This window comes from Leopardus geoffroyi, chromosome A2, assembly GCF_018350155.1.
Source record: "Leopardus geoffroyi isolate Oge1 chromosome A2, O.geoffroyi_Oge1_pat1.0, whole genome shotgun sequence".
Classification (NCBI taxonomy): Eukaryota; Metazoa; Chordata; class Mammalia; order Carnivora; family Felidae; genus Leopardus; species Leopardus geoffroyi.
The window spans coordinates 139,844,445-139,861,384 of record NC_059331.1 but is presented as its reverse complement, the minus strand read 5'-3'; the positions used below and the strand labels follow the sequence as shown (position 1 = coordinate 139,861,384).

The window sequence follows — 16,940 nt, the reverse complement described above, 5'->3', positions numbered from 1 at the left end:
CTCAAAATAAATAAATAAACTTAAAAAAAAAACCATGCTCAGATAACTCTCAGAATGTGATGAAAATAATGCACCATTCATTAATCCCACCTAACCAAACCTTGTAGATCTCTAGAAGGCATGTGATCTCATGTCAACACCTCAAGAACAGATCATTCCTGCTCTATGATTACTTTGTACATACCTGAAACCACAAATATTTTAATGTATACTGCTTCCTATCATTTTTTATGAAGTTATTGTGACTCTTTCTTCCACTATGGTTTTGATCTGTGTCTCACCTGTTATCCTTCACAGCTTCCATTAAAAAAATTTTTTACCATAAAGGCCTTGATCACCCTGGAGATACTCTGTCCTTCAAAGTAATGCATTTTTATTTGAGAACAATCTGAGAAACATCCCCCAAACTATTCACTTCCACATTCAGTTTTAAAAGCCATTACAGGGGCGCCTAGGTGGCTCGGTCAGTTAAGCGGCCGACTTCGGCTCAGGTCATGATCTCGCGGTCCGTGAGTTCGAGCCCCGCGTCGGGCTCTGTGCTGACAGCTCAGAGCCTGGAGCCTGTTTCAGATTCTGTGTCTCCCTCTCTCTGACCCTCCCCCGTTCATGCTCTGTCTCTCTCTGTCTCAAAAATAAATAAACGTTAAAAAAAATAAAAAAAAAAATAAAAGCCATTACAGACACATTCCATGTATCTGTTTTGCCAACCTCCATCATTCATTCCTGCAGGAATCCATGGTAGTGGGTAGTGTTATGGGCTAAGTGTTTGTGCCCTCCCCCCCCCCATTCCTATATTGAAATCCTACTGCTTGAAGTGATGATATTAAGAAGTGGGGACTTTGGAGGTATCTGGGACTCGATGAGGTCATAAGCACGGAGCCTTCATGAATGGGCTTGGTGCCCTGACAGGAAGAGTCATGAGAGAGCTTGTTTCTTCTGCTCTGCTCTCTGCCATGTGAAAATACAATGAGAAGCTGGCAGTCTGCCACCCAGTGATCACTTCTAGGTATATGCCTATCCACGTGCACATACACATGGGCACACATGCACACCCACCCACACACAAATATCCTTGGCAGAATTTTGTGAACTCTTTCAAAGGTGGACTGCTCACTTTGCTAAAATAATCCTTTGCAAGACAGAACTGCCATAAGATACATAAACTATTGAGATAATTATACATGTGGAAACAATCTAATTAGTATTTATTGCCAGATAATAGTTACTACACTCTATGATCTCATACACACATATGTGCATATGCATACATTTGTACTACATTAGGAACAGCATCTGGATTTAACATATAATCTCAGTTAAGATGAACAGTATATTTGGGCTTAGGATGAAACAGAAGATACATCAGTCATTATTTCTTTATTTTAGAAATTAAGACAATGTTAGAATTTATAAATATTCTCTTTTTTAATGTTTATTCATTTTTGAGAGAGAGAAGAGAGAGAGCGCAAGTGGGGAAGGGGCAGAGAGCGTGAGACACAGAATCCGAAGCAGACTCCAGGTTCTGAGCTGTCAGCACAGAGGCCCATGAGGGGCTCATACCCATGAATGGTGAGATCATAACCTGAGCTGAAGTCGAATGCCTAGCCAACTGAGCCACCTAGGTGCCCCTATAAATATTCTCAAATACCTATTTACTTACAGGACATTATACTAGCAATAGACACTTATCATATGACTAATCCAAACACAAATATTCAGACTAAATGGGGGACAGAATACATACAACTTATGTTTTGGCTCATATTTGTTATCAACCTGTCAACCACTGGTTAAGTTAATTATAAATCAACTGTAGAAATACTAAGAATTGGTTAAATGTTGTTTTAATCTTTTAGACAAACTTGAACACTGAAGAAAATTCTGATTTATAGCTATAGTTTATAGCTATAATTATCTTTAACGTTAATTTTTTTCATTATCACCAACCCTTTTCCATCTGTTACTTTTATTATACTATCAAAGTGACATCCAACTCTTGATGAAAGAATCATGTACGTCGATTATATTACTATCTATAAAGCTCAACAACTAACCCTACGACGAATAATGCAACGTGAACTTTGATTAATGTAACATCTGAAACCTAACCAACAATTGAAAAAAGGCTTTTTAATTTTAAAACATTTTAATATAAAAATAGCTATAATACCTTGACTATTTCTTCAGTTCCAATTAATTCAGGGAAGAGGTCCAGCTCTACAAAATTAGAAACAAAATTATTAAAATGTTTATTCGATTATTTCAGCTGTGTGGATTTACCTTTGGATGGAAAGAGGGAAGGGGGAGAAAAAAAAAAGACTTGTTAGCTTCGAAAATACAGAATTTCCAAAAATAAAAATTAAAGATTTGTGTTTCAACACTTCTGAACACTACGTAACACACCACAACATAAGCCTATATGAAACTGCATTCAAAAACTTCATTTCTATCCTCTAATCCAACTCCCTTCCCCTCCCCTCTCCCCTCTACAGGTGTGATTGAAGCTAAGAAGGGAAAGGGGGGCAGGCTGAGTATAAAAAACCCAAATAGTTTTTCATCAGCATAGATGATAATTGGGGAAATGCCAGGGATTAGGAGGAGAATTGACAGGATTTATTTTCTTATTCAGCTACTTATTCTTTCAGTTCCTCTTCTGGTGGAGGGCCCAATGATTTTTTCTACACTGTGAATTTGGGCTGATGCTTATATGTACACAGGGTGCTGCACCAAACAGACAGTGCCTTCCAGCAGGTCCAACCTGGCTGGCCACAGGAAGGACTGACCAGAGGGATCTGGTTCCTTCTCGCCAGGGAAACTTCGCTGTGCTCCCGCAAAGATCTGGCCAGGGTCAGTCAAGTCTGCTGTTCCCAATGACCAAAATCCGTTTATTTCCAGTACATGGATGTCTCGATCCTAAAACAAACCCTATCAGTAATGTGAGGAAAGGTTAGGAGCTGGGTCCCTCTCTCCAACAAGGAATCTAGCCCAATGTCAAATTACCAAGGGGCCACCTGCAGAAGCACTGTTCCTCATGCTTCACCTGTGCCACGTAGGACTTGGGTTCAACTAAGCGTTACTGCAGGATTCCTTCTCTTAGTCCTGTTATTTCATCGACTCTCACTCCATCTCCAAAATTCATGCTCTTTACTACCCCAATGCTGCTTATGTGCTATGTTTTATACCTCTAGGTATCCTCAGAAGAAATGCATACTCTATAAAGTTTTCAAAGGCAAAACTGAACTAACATGAAATGTTTATCAAATCCAGGCCTGTATTATGATAGATTTTACTGAATCTACTTTTAACAGAAAATTCCCAGATACTAAGAAATGTAAAGCCGTAAAATGTGGTCCTGTGTGTGGATTCCATTTAGAGGAGAATTCGGGACGAATTTAGAAGTGAAGTCACGCTCTCAAGTGAACTTAGATAAAATTAATACTCTTGACTACTTAGCTATCTCAAAGTTACTTACCCTGAACAATGTTAATTTAGCCCTGAATTAAATTTTAACATTCGATTATTTTTTTTTTTTTCTTGTTGAAACTGACCGTGAAAGAGTTTGGAAACCTTTATTTGGATCATTAATTGTTCTCCATTTTCTATGTTTTGTTTTTCATGTTCTTTATTCTTCACATTTTCAAATTAAAGTGATTTCAAACAGTCTGAAACATCTGTATCTCTATAACCTCTAAGGAAACAAATACATGTGAGTTGAAAGATGAGATGCAACTAAACTGTAAAAGACAAATAAGAATCAATTTCAATGATTTTCTATAAACTACAGTTAGAGAAGTTCATGCACATGAAAACCTTCAAATTCAGCATGTGAGACAATACATAATTCGTTGAAATGCTTTTATTTATTTTTTAATGTTTACTTATTTTTGAAAGAGAGTGATAGAGCATGAGTGGGGAGGGGCAGAGAGAGAGGGAGACACAGAATCTGAAACAGGCTCCAGGCTCTGAGCTGTCAGCACAGAGACTGACGCGGGGCTCGAACTCACGAACCACAAGATCATGACCTGAGCCAAAGTCAGATGCCCAACCGACTGAACCACCTAGGTGCCCCTTTATTGAAATGCTTTTAAATGGAGTCATACCTTTTCATGTACTTTTAAAATATTTTAATGTTAATAAGGGCAAGTTATAACAAATATTTGTTAGTGATACATATATTATACTGTAGATTTTTCTCTGTTAAGAGGCTATGGGAAAAAAACTCAGTGATAATCCATTCTCTTCAATGAGCTTAAGGACATATTTTAAAATTAAAAACAAACAAGGGAACAAACAAAAACATGGTCTAACTTTACCTAACTTGATACTTTTAATAAGCAAAAGTAATTTTCTTATTGACTGTCAAGGCTGGCATAGGGTATATATAATTATCACATTGAGGACTGATTTCCCTATTATTGCATTTAATTTATTTATATCCATTTACTGCAGCATAAATTAACTATATGGACTCTGGTTCCTATTAAGTTAAAATATGTGATTTTACCCAGTACTTTTCCCTCAAAGAGCATCAGTGAGTTCTACCGAAACTGGCTTTGCTGTTTACTGAAGTAAGAGATAAGACGTCTTCTGGCCCGCTTTGGAGCCTAGAGGCAAAATGTATGGGTCCAAGCAGTCCTTTGGTCCCTCTTTGCTTCATGGCACTCTCCTGGGTGAATACCCCAAGTCTTGGTGTCTTCATATCTGTAAGTATTAACCCTCTTTGAAGGATCTTCACTTTGGTTTCTTATTAGATTATTTGAAGTGACTAAAATTCTGTGGTTGCCCAGGAGCAATTCAATATGCCTTTCCCCCATACAATCCAGAGCTCTCCTGCTGAGCCTCTTCAGAACAATTCTGAAGTAAAATAATTTCACAAATTTTCTTTCTATCTACCCGGAGATTCTGAGGCCATACTTCTGAGTCTGAGAGTTCATAGCACCCAAGGTGTAGCTCTGGTGGTCGGCACGAGATCACATACTCGGTACCCTTTGGCCTGCTGGTTCCTCACAAATAACCGATATTTTAGTCGCCACTGATCGGACTCGGGCATTACTGACACACTAAGTAATTAAACAACTATACTGCTTTATAGACTTCTCACTCACTTGGTCAAAATAGACTGCATGAAGCCTACAAAACGTCTAACATTAAAGACCGTTAATTCCTTTTTTTTTTTGTCAGTGAACATATAAAATTCACGTACGTGTGACAACTCAGCAAAAGCTATTGGTTCATTCTGGTTTTGTTTTGGAGCACATGTCATGCCACATTTTCTAAAAGAGCATGTTAGTACCACACTAATATTCCATAACACAAAAAAGCAACACTGACATGGGTTGGCAAGCAAGGCTTATTTAATTGTTTGAAGGAAAGCCAAGTCTCACAGGCAAAAAGTCAAAGCAACGTAGACTACAGTCTCTTCAAACTGTGATTTTAAATATTAATGTAACACCCATAGCATAGGGTGGTACAGGCAGAACAAGGACAGATGTAACAAACACAATTGTTAACTAACTGACAAGCACGCACCAACAGAAAAATGTGTTGATCTAATTCACCACACATGTAAATTGAACGCATATAACTATTAAGGCTCTAAAATATGTACTTAAATAATATCCTCTATAATTGTATAATAATTAACTGTATATTATAGATTTTAAAATGACACGATTATTTTAGTTACAATGACATAAATTATGGATTATTTTTTCATAAATATAATTTTCTATAAAGTATTTGCAAAGACTATGCACTTCAGTTTAACCTTAAAATGGTTTCCTGGACAAATGTAAATGGTTTCTTAATATGCATTTATGCATGGATTTTAAAATAGCAATTTATAGTAATATTCATGGATGCCAATTTTATGGTGATACTGTTGTACACAGCAAGTGTAATTAAAATGCACAAGCAATAATCAGATTAGCTAAAGTTAAGGGCACAATTTGGGAGATTGAGTTTTCCTTCATGGATATTGATTAACATATGTGAAATCTACAATTGAAAGAATGAGGGCAGTTATAAATAACCTCCTTCATTTCTTTTTAACAAAAGCAAAGAACAATACGGTGTTTAGAAAAAAGCCTATCCAAAATAATAAAATATAACTCACTAGGGTACATTACAATGTTACTAAGGGAATGAACAACATAATTAACAGGATGAAATGGTACTAATAAAAACCATGAAATAAACAGCAAACTCAAGAGTCACTTACATCTCTATTAGCCACATAAATCGTAATATTCTTGAGGGCACCATCACACTAAACCTCAAGATAGTACTTTTTTCAAAACTTTTACTGTGACGTATTGACTGTAGAAGTATTTAAAATAATGTAATTTTGGTAACAAATTGAAAATACATGAATTGAAATGCCATTGCAGACTTTTAGATCAGAAAAAAAAAATGAGATCTAAAGGAACAAATATTTTCTTTATGAAAAATGAGAAGACTCCAAACTTTGGGTAAATTGGCTTTTGATGAAGGACTTTTTGGTAGGAATAACTGAGGAATAAGCCATCTAAGTTTTTAACCTTTGCTTTTAAGAGGAATATCATAGTGAAACCTCAAATCAAACACTATCTTTTACTAAAACATTATTACTGTACAAAATGCTTTAAGGGACTGAGACATCCATGGAGATCAAATGGTATGCCCAAACTAACATCTCATTAGCTCAACAGTGTCCCCAGCCTTTGAATAAATGGAAACCAAGTGTAATATTTATTATTTTGTACAAATGTGAAAGTGCTACAAATGATACAAGAATGTTGTACTTTGTGCCAGTGTAGACTTAGTCTAAAAGGATCACTCAGAAACCACTTCTGTAGAAAATAGATATTTGATCTGTTTTTCTTTATGCAATAAACATCTCAAAAAGAAAAAACAAAAAAATTCAGAAAGTTTAAAACTTGGCAGAGTGGATACAGTGAGAAAGAGCGTAACATAAATAACTACAATTATTTTTTTGTAAACTCCTGGGAAATTGTTTTATGTGCAGAAATAAGAGTAGTATAATTAAACCAACGTAGTAAACTAGATGAATGTATTTAATATAATCCACATCCTGAAATACACAATAGGATTAGAGGAGATTTTTATGCCACATTTCATCAATTCACATGTGATACTGGCCAATATGGTGAATGACGCCCTGCTAAAGATGTGAATTTCTAGGTGGATCCATATGGGGAATGTTGCAGAAAGATGGCAGTCAGTGCATGATATAGTATAACTGAAGCCATGGTCAGTTAATTTGATACTCACCTTTCAATAGCATTTAGAGCTCACATTCCATTTAAAAATAACCTCATTTTGAAAAACAATGCTATATAAAAGCAATACATTATACACAGGCCATGAGGCAGATCATAAGAAATATCAAATAGTGATATTGCCATCATAATAGTAGTAATATTAATTAGCCATCAGCATTTTAATCTGGGAAGTAACTTGGCAAGTTTGTAGCCTGTGTTTTAGAAAGATACCTAATCTATCCTCAATGCTCTGACATATATACTTTAACTTAAAAGTTTAACTAGTGAGAACAACTATGAGGTAATCAGTGAACAAGCTCATAATGGATTAAAGACCCTGTTGTATCATGTAGACCACAAAGGCTAATCAATACACATCAGTTTTCCTTCAATATGTCAAACTGGAATATGCTATAATTAATGTAATTTATTACCATCCATCTCTATTAAAAATTTATAAAAATATCAGTGAGTAGACTCATGGTAGGGAAGACCAAAGAATATTACATTTATGTATGTACGTTTGCATATATTTATAAATATGCATATGCATGATGTCTGTGTGTATACACATATACATATGTACACATACATATGTATTTCATTCTATTACTTTAAAACTGCTTATATTAGCAAAAGAGAGACTTTAATTACATGCATTTGTAAATTATCAAGTTATGATCTGTACTTCATTCAGTTACTTCATAAGATTTTAGATCAAAAGATTTCCCCATAATACTTAGAGAAGATGCATGCAAAAACAAAAACAATTAGAAACAATATCTTTGTTTTACTTTGTGAAACAGTACTGGCAAATCAGCTAAGAGAAAAGCACTCTCCCCCACTTCACACAGGAGTATACAAAGTGGATAAAAATATCTAAGATAAACTGTTGGATGCTTTGTATAGATATTTCAAAGTACCTCACATGATCCTAGGATCACGTATATACTTACTACAAAATGCTTTGGGGGCTGAAAAAGGAAATAAACACAAATGAAACCAACTGTTCATTATCAAAATAAAAGTCTTAATATTCACATAGCTATTTTCATTCAATGACCATTACAGACATAACAATCAGTTTTGCTATTCTTATTCTAAAAATAGAAAAATTCAGTATTTAGAATAAATTTACTTATTGTCCTGTCCCAGATCTGCTGAATGAAAATGGTTTCCATGCTTCACAAAATTGGTGGATGATCCGGGTAAAAAAAAAAAAAAAATCATTTTGTCTTTTAACCAAAACAATATAAAGTCAGAGAGAAAGCACCACTGCATCCAGTAAGTAAACTAGCTTCCTTATGTAGATTATATAAAGGCATATCAAGAGAGCACTTACCAGGGTCATCAGAAGGCATGTCGACTATAAGCTGGTCACTGTACTTTCCGTGTAAGCCATTAGTGCATATGGCTACTATTTGAAGCACATAACTCATATTGGGTAGTAAATTATTGAGAATAGCACCCTAAAAGAAAGATGTCAGTAATTATATAAATGTATTACTCTTTTTAAAATTTTCTTAAATGTTTATTTATTTTTGAGAAAGAGAGAGTGCGTGTGCAAGCAGGGGAGGGTGGCGGGGGGGCGGGGTGCAAGTTCTGAAGCAGGCTCCTGGCTCGAAGTACAAAACCCCACCTGGGGCTCAAACCCACCACCTGTGAGATCATGACCTGAGCCAAAGTCGGAGGCTCAACTGACTGAACCCCCCAGGCCTCCCAAATGTATTATTCTCATAAGAGTACTAACATAATAGACTTCTGTCAATGAAAAATATTTATATCTTATTAACCTAAGAAAAAGTTTATGCAATGTTGTTAAGTTGGATTTGTGATATCTGTGAATTATGAAGATACTGGAAAACTAGGCTTTTTTGTTGCTTAAAAAATTTAGTTCTAGAAAGTTTCATTTTCAACTAGAACTCATCAAATTCATAAATGAGTACCCAAAACTACAAATTAATATTTTAGACAAATAAACATGGACTATTTGCAAAGAGCGAAATGTGAAAAAACACAATGAAAACACAATTTATCTCTTTATCATAACAATATATAAGCCAGGTAGTAATAGAATTATCTTCTTAATATCATTATGAAGTGAAAAATGGCAAATTTCCATAAATTATATAACATCCATGTTCACAGCGTCTCTGTTCTAAACACCCGGATTAAAAAGTTGTTACATGTTTTATCAATTTGCCCACATGATGTTCCACACCATGATAACAAAGACAGTTTTTGTTTAAATGCAAGTTCCCAGGCCTTGCTGGACTCCAGTTGTCCAAATACATTGTCCAGTGTCTTTGACTTGCAGTGGGGCTTTCCTAAGGCCATAACCAGATAGGGTTTTCTCAACCAGACCCCAATCTATGGCCAATCCTTCCCTACCAAGGCAAAGTTTAATATTGAGATGCTCAGGTCAGAAAGAATCTGGACTTTTTTAAAAAGTTTTAATTTTAATTTCAATTAGTTAATATACGATGCTGTATTAGTTTCAGGTGTATAATGTAGTGATTCAACCATACCACACCACACTTTATTTTCTTTAATTCGTGTGCATGGGTGGGGAGGAGGAGGGAGTGGATCTTTTCCTAAAGATGATCTGACTTGTGTTAAAAAGTCCTGACACAATTAACTTCACATTTATTACTTGGAACTTTGATGCAGTGTCTCCTACTCTATTTTCTTGTGCCGGAAGAGTATGGTGTGAGAAATGATACATGGCAGTATCAGAGCACGGAGATTCCAGATCCAATTATTTCCACAACTGTGAGATCACAGTCAACTGTTCTTCGAGACCTTTTATTTTTAAAGAGAGGCTACACTAGATGAACTCTAGTTTCTAAGTCTTCTCTACATGTCTACTCTATAATGTTGTTGTTGGCAAAGCTGTAATCTTCCTGTAATTGAAAACAAGTAAGAGCCTAGTGTATGATTCACTGTGAGTCTGGACCTAATTTAGTATTGCTTCTGTTTCCCCTCCTCCCCACTGGAGAGTTTCATACAAAGTTTAGAGCAACAATATATAATCATTTGTAAGTTCCTACCTTGAAAATTAAGCTATAGTGTTATCAACACATGAAACAATTGATCTTATAATTACCAAGTCCTGATAGCCATCTGTCAAAAATTCATGCTTGGTCTGGTCTTCTCCTTCTAACTGCTGGTACAGAACTGCGAACTTCTCAATCATGGTATCATAAACCACTCGAGGTCTCTCCCACGTAACAAGAAGGCTGGTATAATTCTCTGGGTCAGCCTGAACATTTTCTGGTTCTGAACTACAAACTTCAGAGAAAAAAAAAAGTTACTGAAACAACTGTCAGCCTCGAGGATTTTCACAAACGAGACATACTCTATGAAAATTTGTTTTATTTCAACAGAAGGTAAAAAGTTACACTTCTCCACTGTGAAGTTTTTGTTTCTGCCATTTCGGGTATCTGAAATACTTCTTTCCCTACCTATCTGTCTACCTTCCTATTCAGAAAAGGTCTAGGTCAAATGTTCCCTCTTGTTATGCACCCTCTGATCTCTGCAGAAGTGATCTGTGTCATTTTGAATTGTCTGTTATGTTTTAACACTGCTATTGCTTTAACTGCATGTTCTCTTATCTTATTCCCCCCTCCCCCGCCTCCTCCCTGAACAGGTCTTAACTCCTGTAGTACATAATAAACACAAGAACTACAGCTTTTATTTCCATATTGCTTAGAACCCTATCTGGAATATATTTGGCATACAAATTCAATTTGAGAAATAAACAAATGATAACTTCAAGTTCATGATGTTTTTATTTCTCTTGTTTGGTACCTGACAGATATGTTTAGCTCAGAAGGAGGAGAATTTAAATTATAAAAGATGGTCTATTATCAGATATTTTGTTGTTTCAAAATCCTTGAAATAATTTAAAGTTCCCTATCGAGAAAAGCATAGGAGAACAACTAAAACTATCATTTCTGAATTTTGGGGACCTGCTGACAAAAATACCACTTTGGCATTTTAAATAGATTAAGCAACTGATTTTAGGAAAATTTGTTCTGTCTGATCTGAAAAAAGTATTTTGAAAATTGTTCAGGGGCTTCTTAAAATTAATTCAAGTCTATGTTGAGAATCATGCCAAAAATTTAGTCCCATCAAAAAGAGTATTTTGATATTTTCTGAAATGCACTCATAATGTGAATTTGGAATAATTACAAAGATAAAAATTATACAATTTTGTGATATTGTGCTAATGGAGCAAAGCAATAAATATAATCTCTTCATGGGTTAGATAAATTTGTAAAAGAGAGAGAAAGGTCTCTAAAGCTAAAGATTGATGTGCTCACAGAATCCAAGCTTTGCTTTTGGGAAATACCTGAAGTTACAAAGCCACTGAATGAGACCATGCGGTTGACTTAAGTCACTGCCACAAAAACTCAATGAAAACATCCCAACAAGAGCATCAGAATGTGATCAAAAAAACTTTGGTCTCTATTAGTTTGTAGTTTTGCTTGTGAACACAGGAGGGCACCCAAAACTAACAACTGACCTTGTAAATTGAAACTTCACTTTTATATACAGTATTTATAATAGGAGTTTTAGCCTATGAATGCTATGCTAGCAATGGTATGTAAATGATCCAGAAAAATATACATATGTATACTTTAAATAATGCATGTATAACTTTTATGACTTGGGAGACAAGATTATTCACTGTAAAAACTGTAATATTATTTTTTGTCTATTAAGGATTTAGGATGGGGTGTTCCTTTGGGAATAAAAGAACAATTCTTCAAAGCCACAAATTTACGAAAAAGTATGAATTCAGAATAAGAAAATGTATTCTAATTTAATTCTACGCTACACCCTCAGTGTCCTATCTAGTGACACTTCCGTACTGGCCACCAGATGGCATAAGACCATCAAATCATCTCAAAAGTGAGCTACTCACATAAACTATATCACTGGAGGAAAAGGATTGCCTCAGTCTTGCTTCTAATGAGCCCAAGTTCATTTTTAGAAGGTTGAAAGTGATTCTTGACAGTATAATCTGTATATTTTGTCCTACAAAAATCAATCCCACTTTTTAGAGAGTAGGAATGATTTAAAGTGAACTATTCTCTTCCTACAAAATGAAATTACCTTAAAACGCATTAAAGTTTCATGCATGGACACAAAGCAAAAATCTCTTGAGAAAATATAAATTATTAGCTGCAAAATACCCAAAGGACTGCTGCCTAATTAGCGCGAAATTACTTTGGTTGAATGTCTGTGTTTATTTCGCCTTAACTGTAGAAATCAGCAGATGTTTCAAATTTTAAGAATCAGCATTAATATGAAGTAGGACTTCAAAAAGAAACTTGTATTTCCTTGTCATTAAGTTTTTCTTTCTTTGCTTTCTTCTTTATAAATCTGTAAGAGCTTATAGATAATTCGCTTAATAGTTTAAACTTACATTTTAATTAGAAATTTATTTTTTTAAATGTTCCTTTTGTTTGTTGATAATCACAGTAGCTTAGTAATATATTATAAAGCTGCAACTAAATTTTACCTTTTAGATGCTGAAATACAGGATTTTATGGGGTAAAGATGATATACTTTAAAATGTATTCAAGTGGCACCTGGGTGGCTCAGTCAGTTGCACATCCGACTCTTGGTTTCAGCTCAGGTCATGATCCCAGGGCTGTGTGACACAGCCCCGCATCGGGCTCTGCGATAACAGCAAGGATTCTCTATCCTCTCTCTGCTCCTCTCCTGCTTTCTCTTTCTCTCTCTCAAGATAAATACATTTAAAAATAATAAAATAAAATGTTTTCAAGAGGAAAAACCTGTACTTCTGTATATTGTTTATTATCTTGCCAAAGGGCTGACCTTCTATAAGGTAGGAATGGATTTTTAAAATAACAATGTAGTTCATTCCATATACACTACTTGGTGCTCTAAAAAAAAGCAGGGTATGACCATGGAATATGTTATTAATTTTCACTAAATTTTCCAGGTTTTCTTATATTTCTTATTGAAATGGACTTACCTTATTAGAAGGGCATACACTGCATAAAGCACATTATCTGGATTGAAAATCAAGAATGGTTCTCCAGATCAACATATACTCAGACATCAGATATAAGCTACCAATTGATAAAATCATGACAATAAATAATTTCCTTGTTTATGGGGAGTTCAGAACTAGATTGGTGTCTCATTTTCTTCTTTAGGACTGAATCATGTGTCTAGATTCCTTTCCAGAAGCTAAATGTGATGTGGGTCACAGTTACTGATTCTCTCAGGAATGCTGGCCAAGAAGGAGAAACTGGTTCCTGCAAACCCTTGGCCACGAGCCAAATCATGTGACAAATCTGGGGTCCATGTCAAGTCACACAGAATACAAGTAAGTGCTTCAGTACAAATGCAAGGTTGCTCATACATAAAGAATGAGGATGTAGTTTCCTTCATAAAGAAGCTGTAAGTGTTCTTCCTTCAAAACTTTAAAAATTTTTTTTAATGTTTACTCATTTTTGAGACAGAGAGAGACAGGGTGTGAGCAGGAGAGGAGCAGAGAGAGGGAGACACAGAATCGGAAGCAGGCTCCAGGCTCTGAACTGTCAGCACAGAGCCCGACGTGGGACTCGAACTCATGAACTGCGAGATCATGACCTGAGCCGAAGTCGGACACTCAACAGACTGAGCCACCCAGGTGCCCCCAAAACTTATTTTTAACATTCAATTCTCATCTACTTGGTTCCAGGCACTCTGGACATACAACTACAGACGGTGCTGTTCCTGCCTTTAGGAAGCTCGTTCCTATGCTAACTTCTAACCTTTAATTTCAGTAAGCTATTAAACATAATGGGTGCTTTGAGTTTCTACGTCCTAGACCCCATTGACAGAAGAATGCAAAATAAACTTGTAAAAAATATGCCATGTAGACCAAGTTAGCTTGTATTTTTCAAAATTACACGTTCTTCCCACTCAGAGTTGTAAAAGTTTCACAAAATTTTGGCTGATACAAAGTCATGTATTTTCTCATCACTGACATAAACTTATATGAAGAGTAAATACCTCATACAGAGGAATGCACATTACTTGCAGAGTGAGTACCAAAGAGTGAAGCAATGAGTGTTAGAAGGAAAAAAAAAGTGGCAAAAGAAAAGGGAAATAAACAAAGAAGGAGAAGTATAAATGACAACTCTGGCTGTGACCAGTCTCTCAGCTAAACACAAAAGCTGATGCGGATGGCTAAGGGAGACAGGACTCTTTGCCGTTCTGTGCTTAGCTTGGAAGAAAGGCAGGTGCCCTGAGGGAGACCAGCCTTAGTTCCATGGATTACGAGTACAACCATGGGTGCAGGTAAAAATACAGAGTGGTGATTCTTGGGGAGTGGCAGAGAAAATGTCGCAATTACCTAAGATGTCACTAGACTTTACTGTTATTTCCCACTGAGTTGAAGTTTGGTGCAGTTTAACATGGCCCATGACAGAAATACTTTGTGATCCACACTGATGAATCTACCACATTCTTGTCTGAAGTTAATGAGCCTCACTTCAAAAAATATTGAGACAGGTATTTTGATGACTTTGTTGCGAGGAGCTCAAAGATTTATAGACTTAGAAGACAACCAGTATTAAGGTCATCATTTCTCCTCAGAGGGCAGCAGATCTTAATAAAACAAATGTAAACATGCCCACAAATGTTAAAAATGGTAATTAGAAATTATCCCCCACTGATTTGTACTTCTCAATGATTGCATCGCTTACTTTAGATAAGTGGCCAAAAGGAATCTTTCAGATTCTGCTTAATTCAGTCAGTCTTTTACAGGGACACACTGTAACTCCATCAACCGTTCGATTTGTAATATATAACCTTCTAAGAAGTAAATAATCTTCAGGTCACGTTTCTGCATACAGTTGGAGTGCAGTGTTAACGTACACATGCCCTTAATGAATGCTATTTAAAACTACTGACCTTCAAGAAGATGAGTCTAGTGATGTTTAATTCATCACATTTTCCAGGAAATTACAGAAAATTTCTCATAGCTCAAATGCAATATTAAGCTATAAGGACACTCCTTTCATGCAAACCTACCTTGAAAAGCATTTTATACTGTATTATTAAAGAAACTTTGCACTGAATATATTGCAAGGCTAGCAAATGAGATCTGAAGTGTATTTATGATTTTATTCAACAAAAGTCTTAAACATGGGAAACTTGAATAGCACCCCATACTTGTGATAGTTTGTCCTCATATGTATGTGCACATACACACAAGAGTGTGCATACACACACATTACAATAGTAGTAGCTTTCAGTCTGGGACACATTAAGTTCAAGAGACTGTATTTCTTTGCAAACATTAGCCCATTTAAACCTCACAACAAGGTGGCCCTTCTAACTCATGTTATAGGTGAAGTAACTTGACCATTTTCATATAACTAATATGTACTGGCACTGAGGTTTAATACCAAAAGTCTATGGACTTTAAAGCCCAAGATTTTCCCCACTGTACTCCAGAACGCCCCTGCTTCTTAGTGGGAGAGTCCTGCTAGTGGGATAAGAAGGCAGCAAGAAAGCATCTGGTGTCTGGAAAGCATGGGATAAAGTTGAACTTCACCTACATTATACTTTTGCTGGGTTCATACAGTTATTCACACATATTCCTCCTTATCTAAAAGACAGTTTTTACTAACTCCTTCAAGGTTCTATTAAATTCTGTGATTCTTAGAAGAGTCAGTGTCCATTCCATGATGCCAAAAAGAAATGCCTCTAATAAATGGCAACTCTACATAAAAATGCAAAACTAAAGGACTGAAGTTCTGGTAAACTATGCGTTCATTCACAAACATTTATTGAGTTCCTGCTATGAATGCAAAAATGAATCACGCTTGATCTCTACCCTCAAGGAGTTTACATAGATATACAGACCTTATGTGATTTTTGCAATTGTTTGCAATGTTTTGTGCAAAATATACTTTTCTACAACGTGTTTACTGAAAACTGACAACTTCATGCCACCCTTTACTTCTGTCTTGGTCAAAAGGAGGATGCTAGATATTTATAGCATCAAAATATATAAATATAAACTGAGTGTCCGAAATTGAAGAACAGGTTTAGTAAGTTGTTATAAGTATACAATGGAATACTACACAAAATTAAGAATGGTGCATTAATGATATATTTGTACCACTGAGTAAAATAAAATCAACAAACATATATGTAGTATAGTCCCCCTTTTGTGAGATATAATAATATATATTTAATTTAAGCCAAAAGCCTGGAGAGATATTCACCAAAGCCCTATAGTGGTTATCCCTGGACTGTGACATTATATGGAAATTTATTTTTTTCCTGTGTGCTTATCTGTGTTTTCTGCCTTTTTAATAATGTTCATGTAATATTGAACTTTTATTAAAAAATAAAAAATCTCCAGATTAAATTTAATAAAGATTAAATCCTGGATATAAATGGAATCCTCAATTTTTATTTTCAAATTCAGAAAGTTGAAGGGGGATAGTGTGTGTACTAAGAAGAAAACCAGGGCACCTGGGTGGCTCAGTCCATCAAGAATCTGACTCTTGATATCAGCCTAGGTCGTGATCTTGTAGTCATGAGATCAAGCTAAGCGGACCCTACTTGGGATTCTCTCTCTCTCTCTCTCTCTCTCTCTCTCTCTCTCTGCTTGCCCCCCCACCTTTAAATACATAA

General features: G+C 35.6%; 1 protein-coding gene across 5 annotated transcripts in view; it reads right to left on the bottom strand.

Moving 5' to 3' along the window:
• Window positions 1-16,940, bottom strand: part of PTPRZ1 (protein tyrosine phosphatase receptor type Z1) — a 183,089-nt gene that overhangs the window by 50,951 nt on the left and 115,198 nt on the right. For all 5 annotated transcript variants that reach the window (XM_045495438.1, XM_045495439.1, XM_045495440.1 and 2 more), the window contains 3 exons: window positions 10,369-10,553; window positions 8,605-8,731; window positions 2,171-2,217 (listed from right to left, as the gene is read on the bottom strand). In XM_045495438.1, coding sequence (XP_045351394.1) covers window positions 2,171-2,217; window positions 8,605-8,731; window positions 10,369-10,553 — 359 coding nt within the window. The remainder of the gene's footprint in view (window positions 1-2,170; window positions 2,218-8,604; window positions 8,732-10,368; window positions 10,554-16,940) is intronic.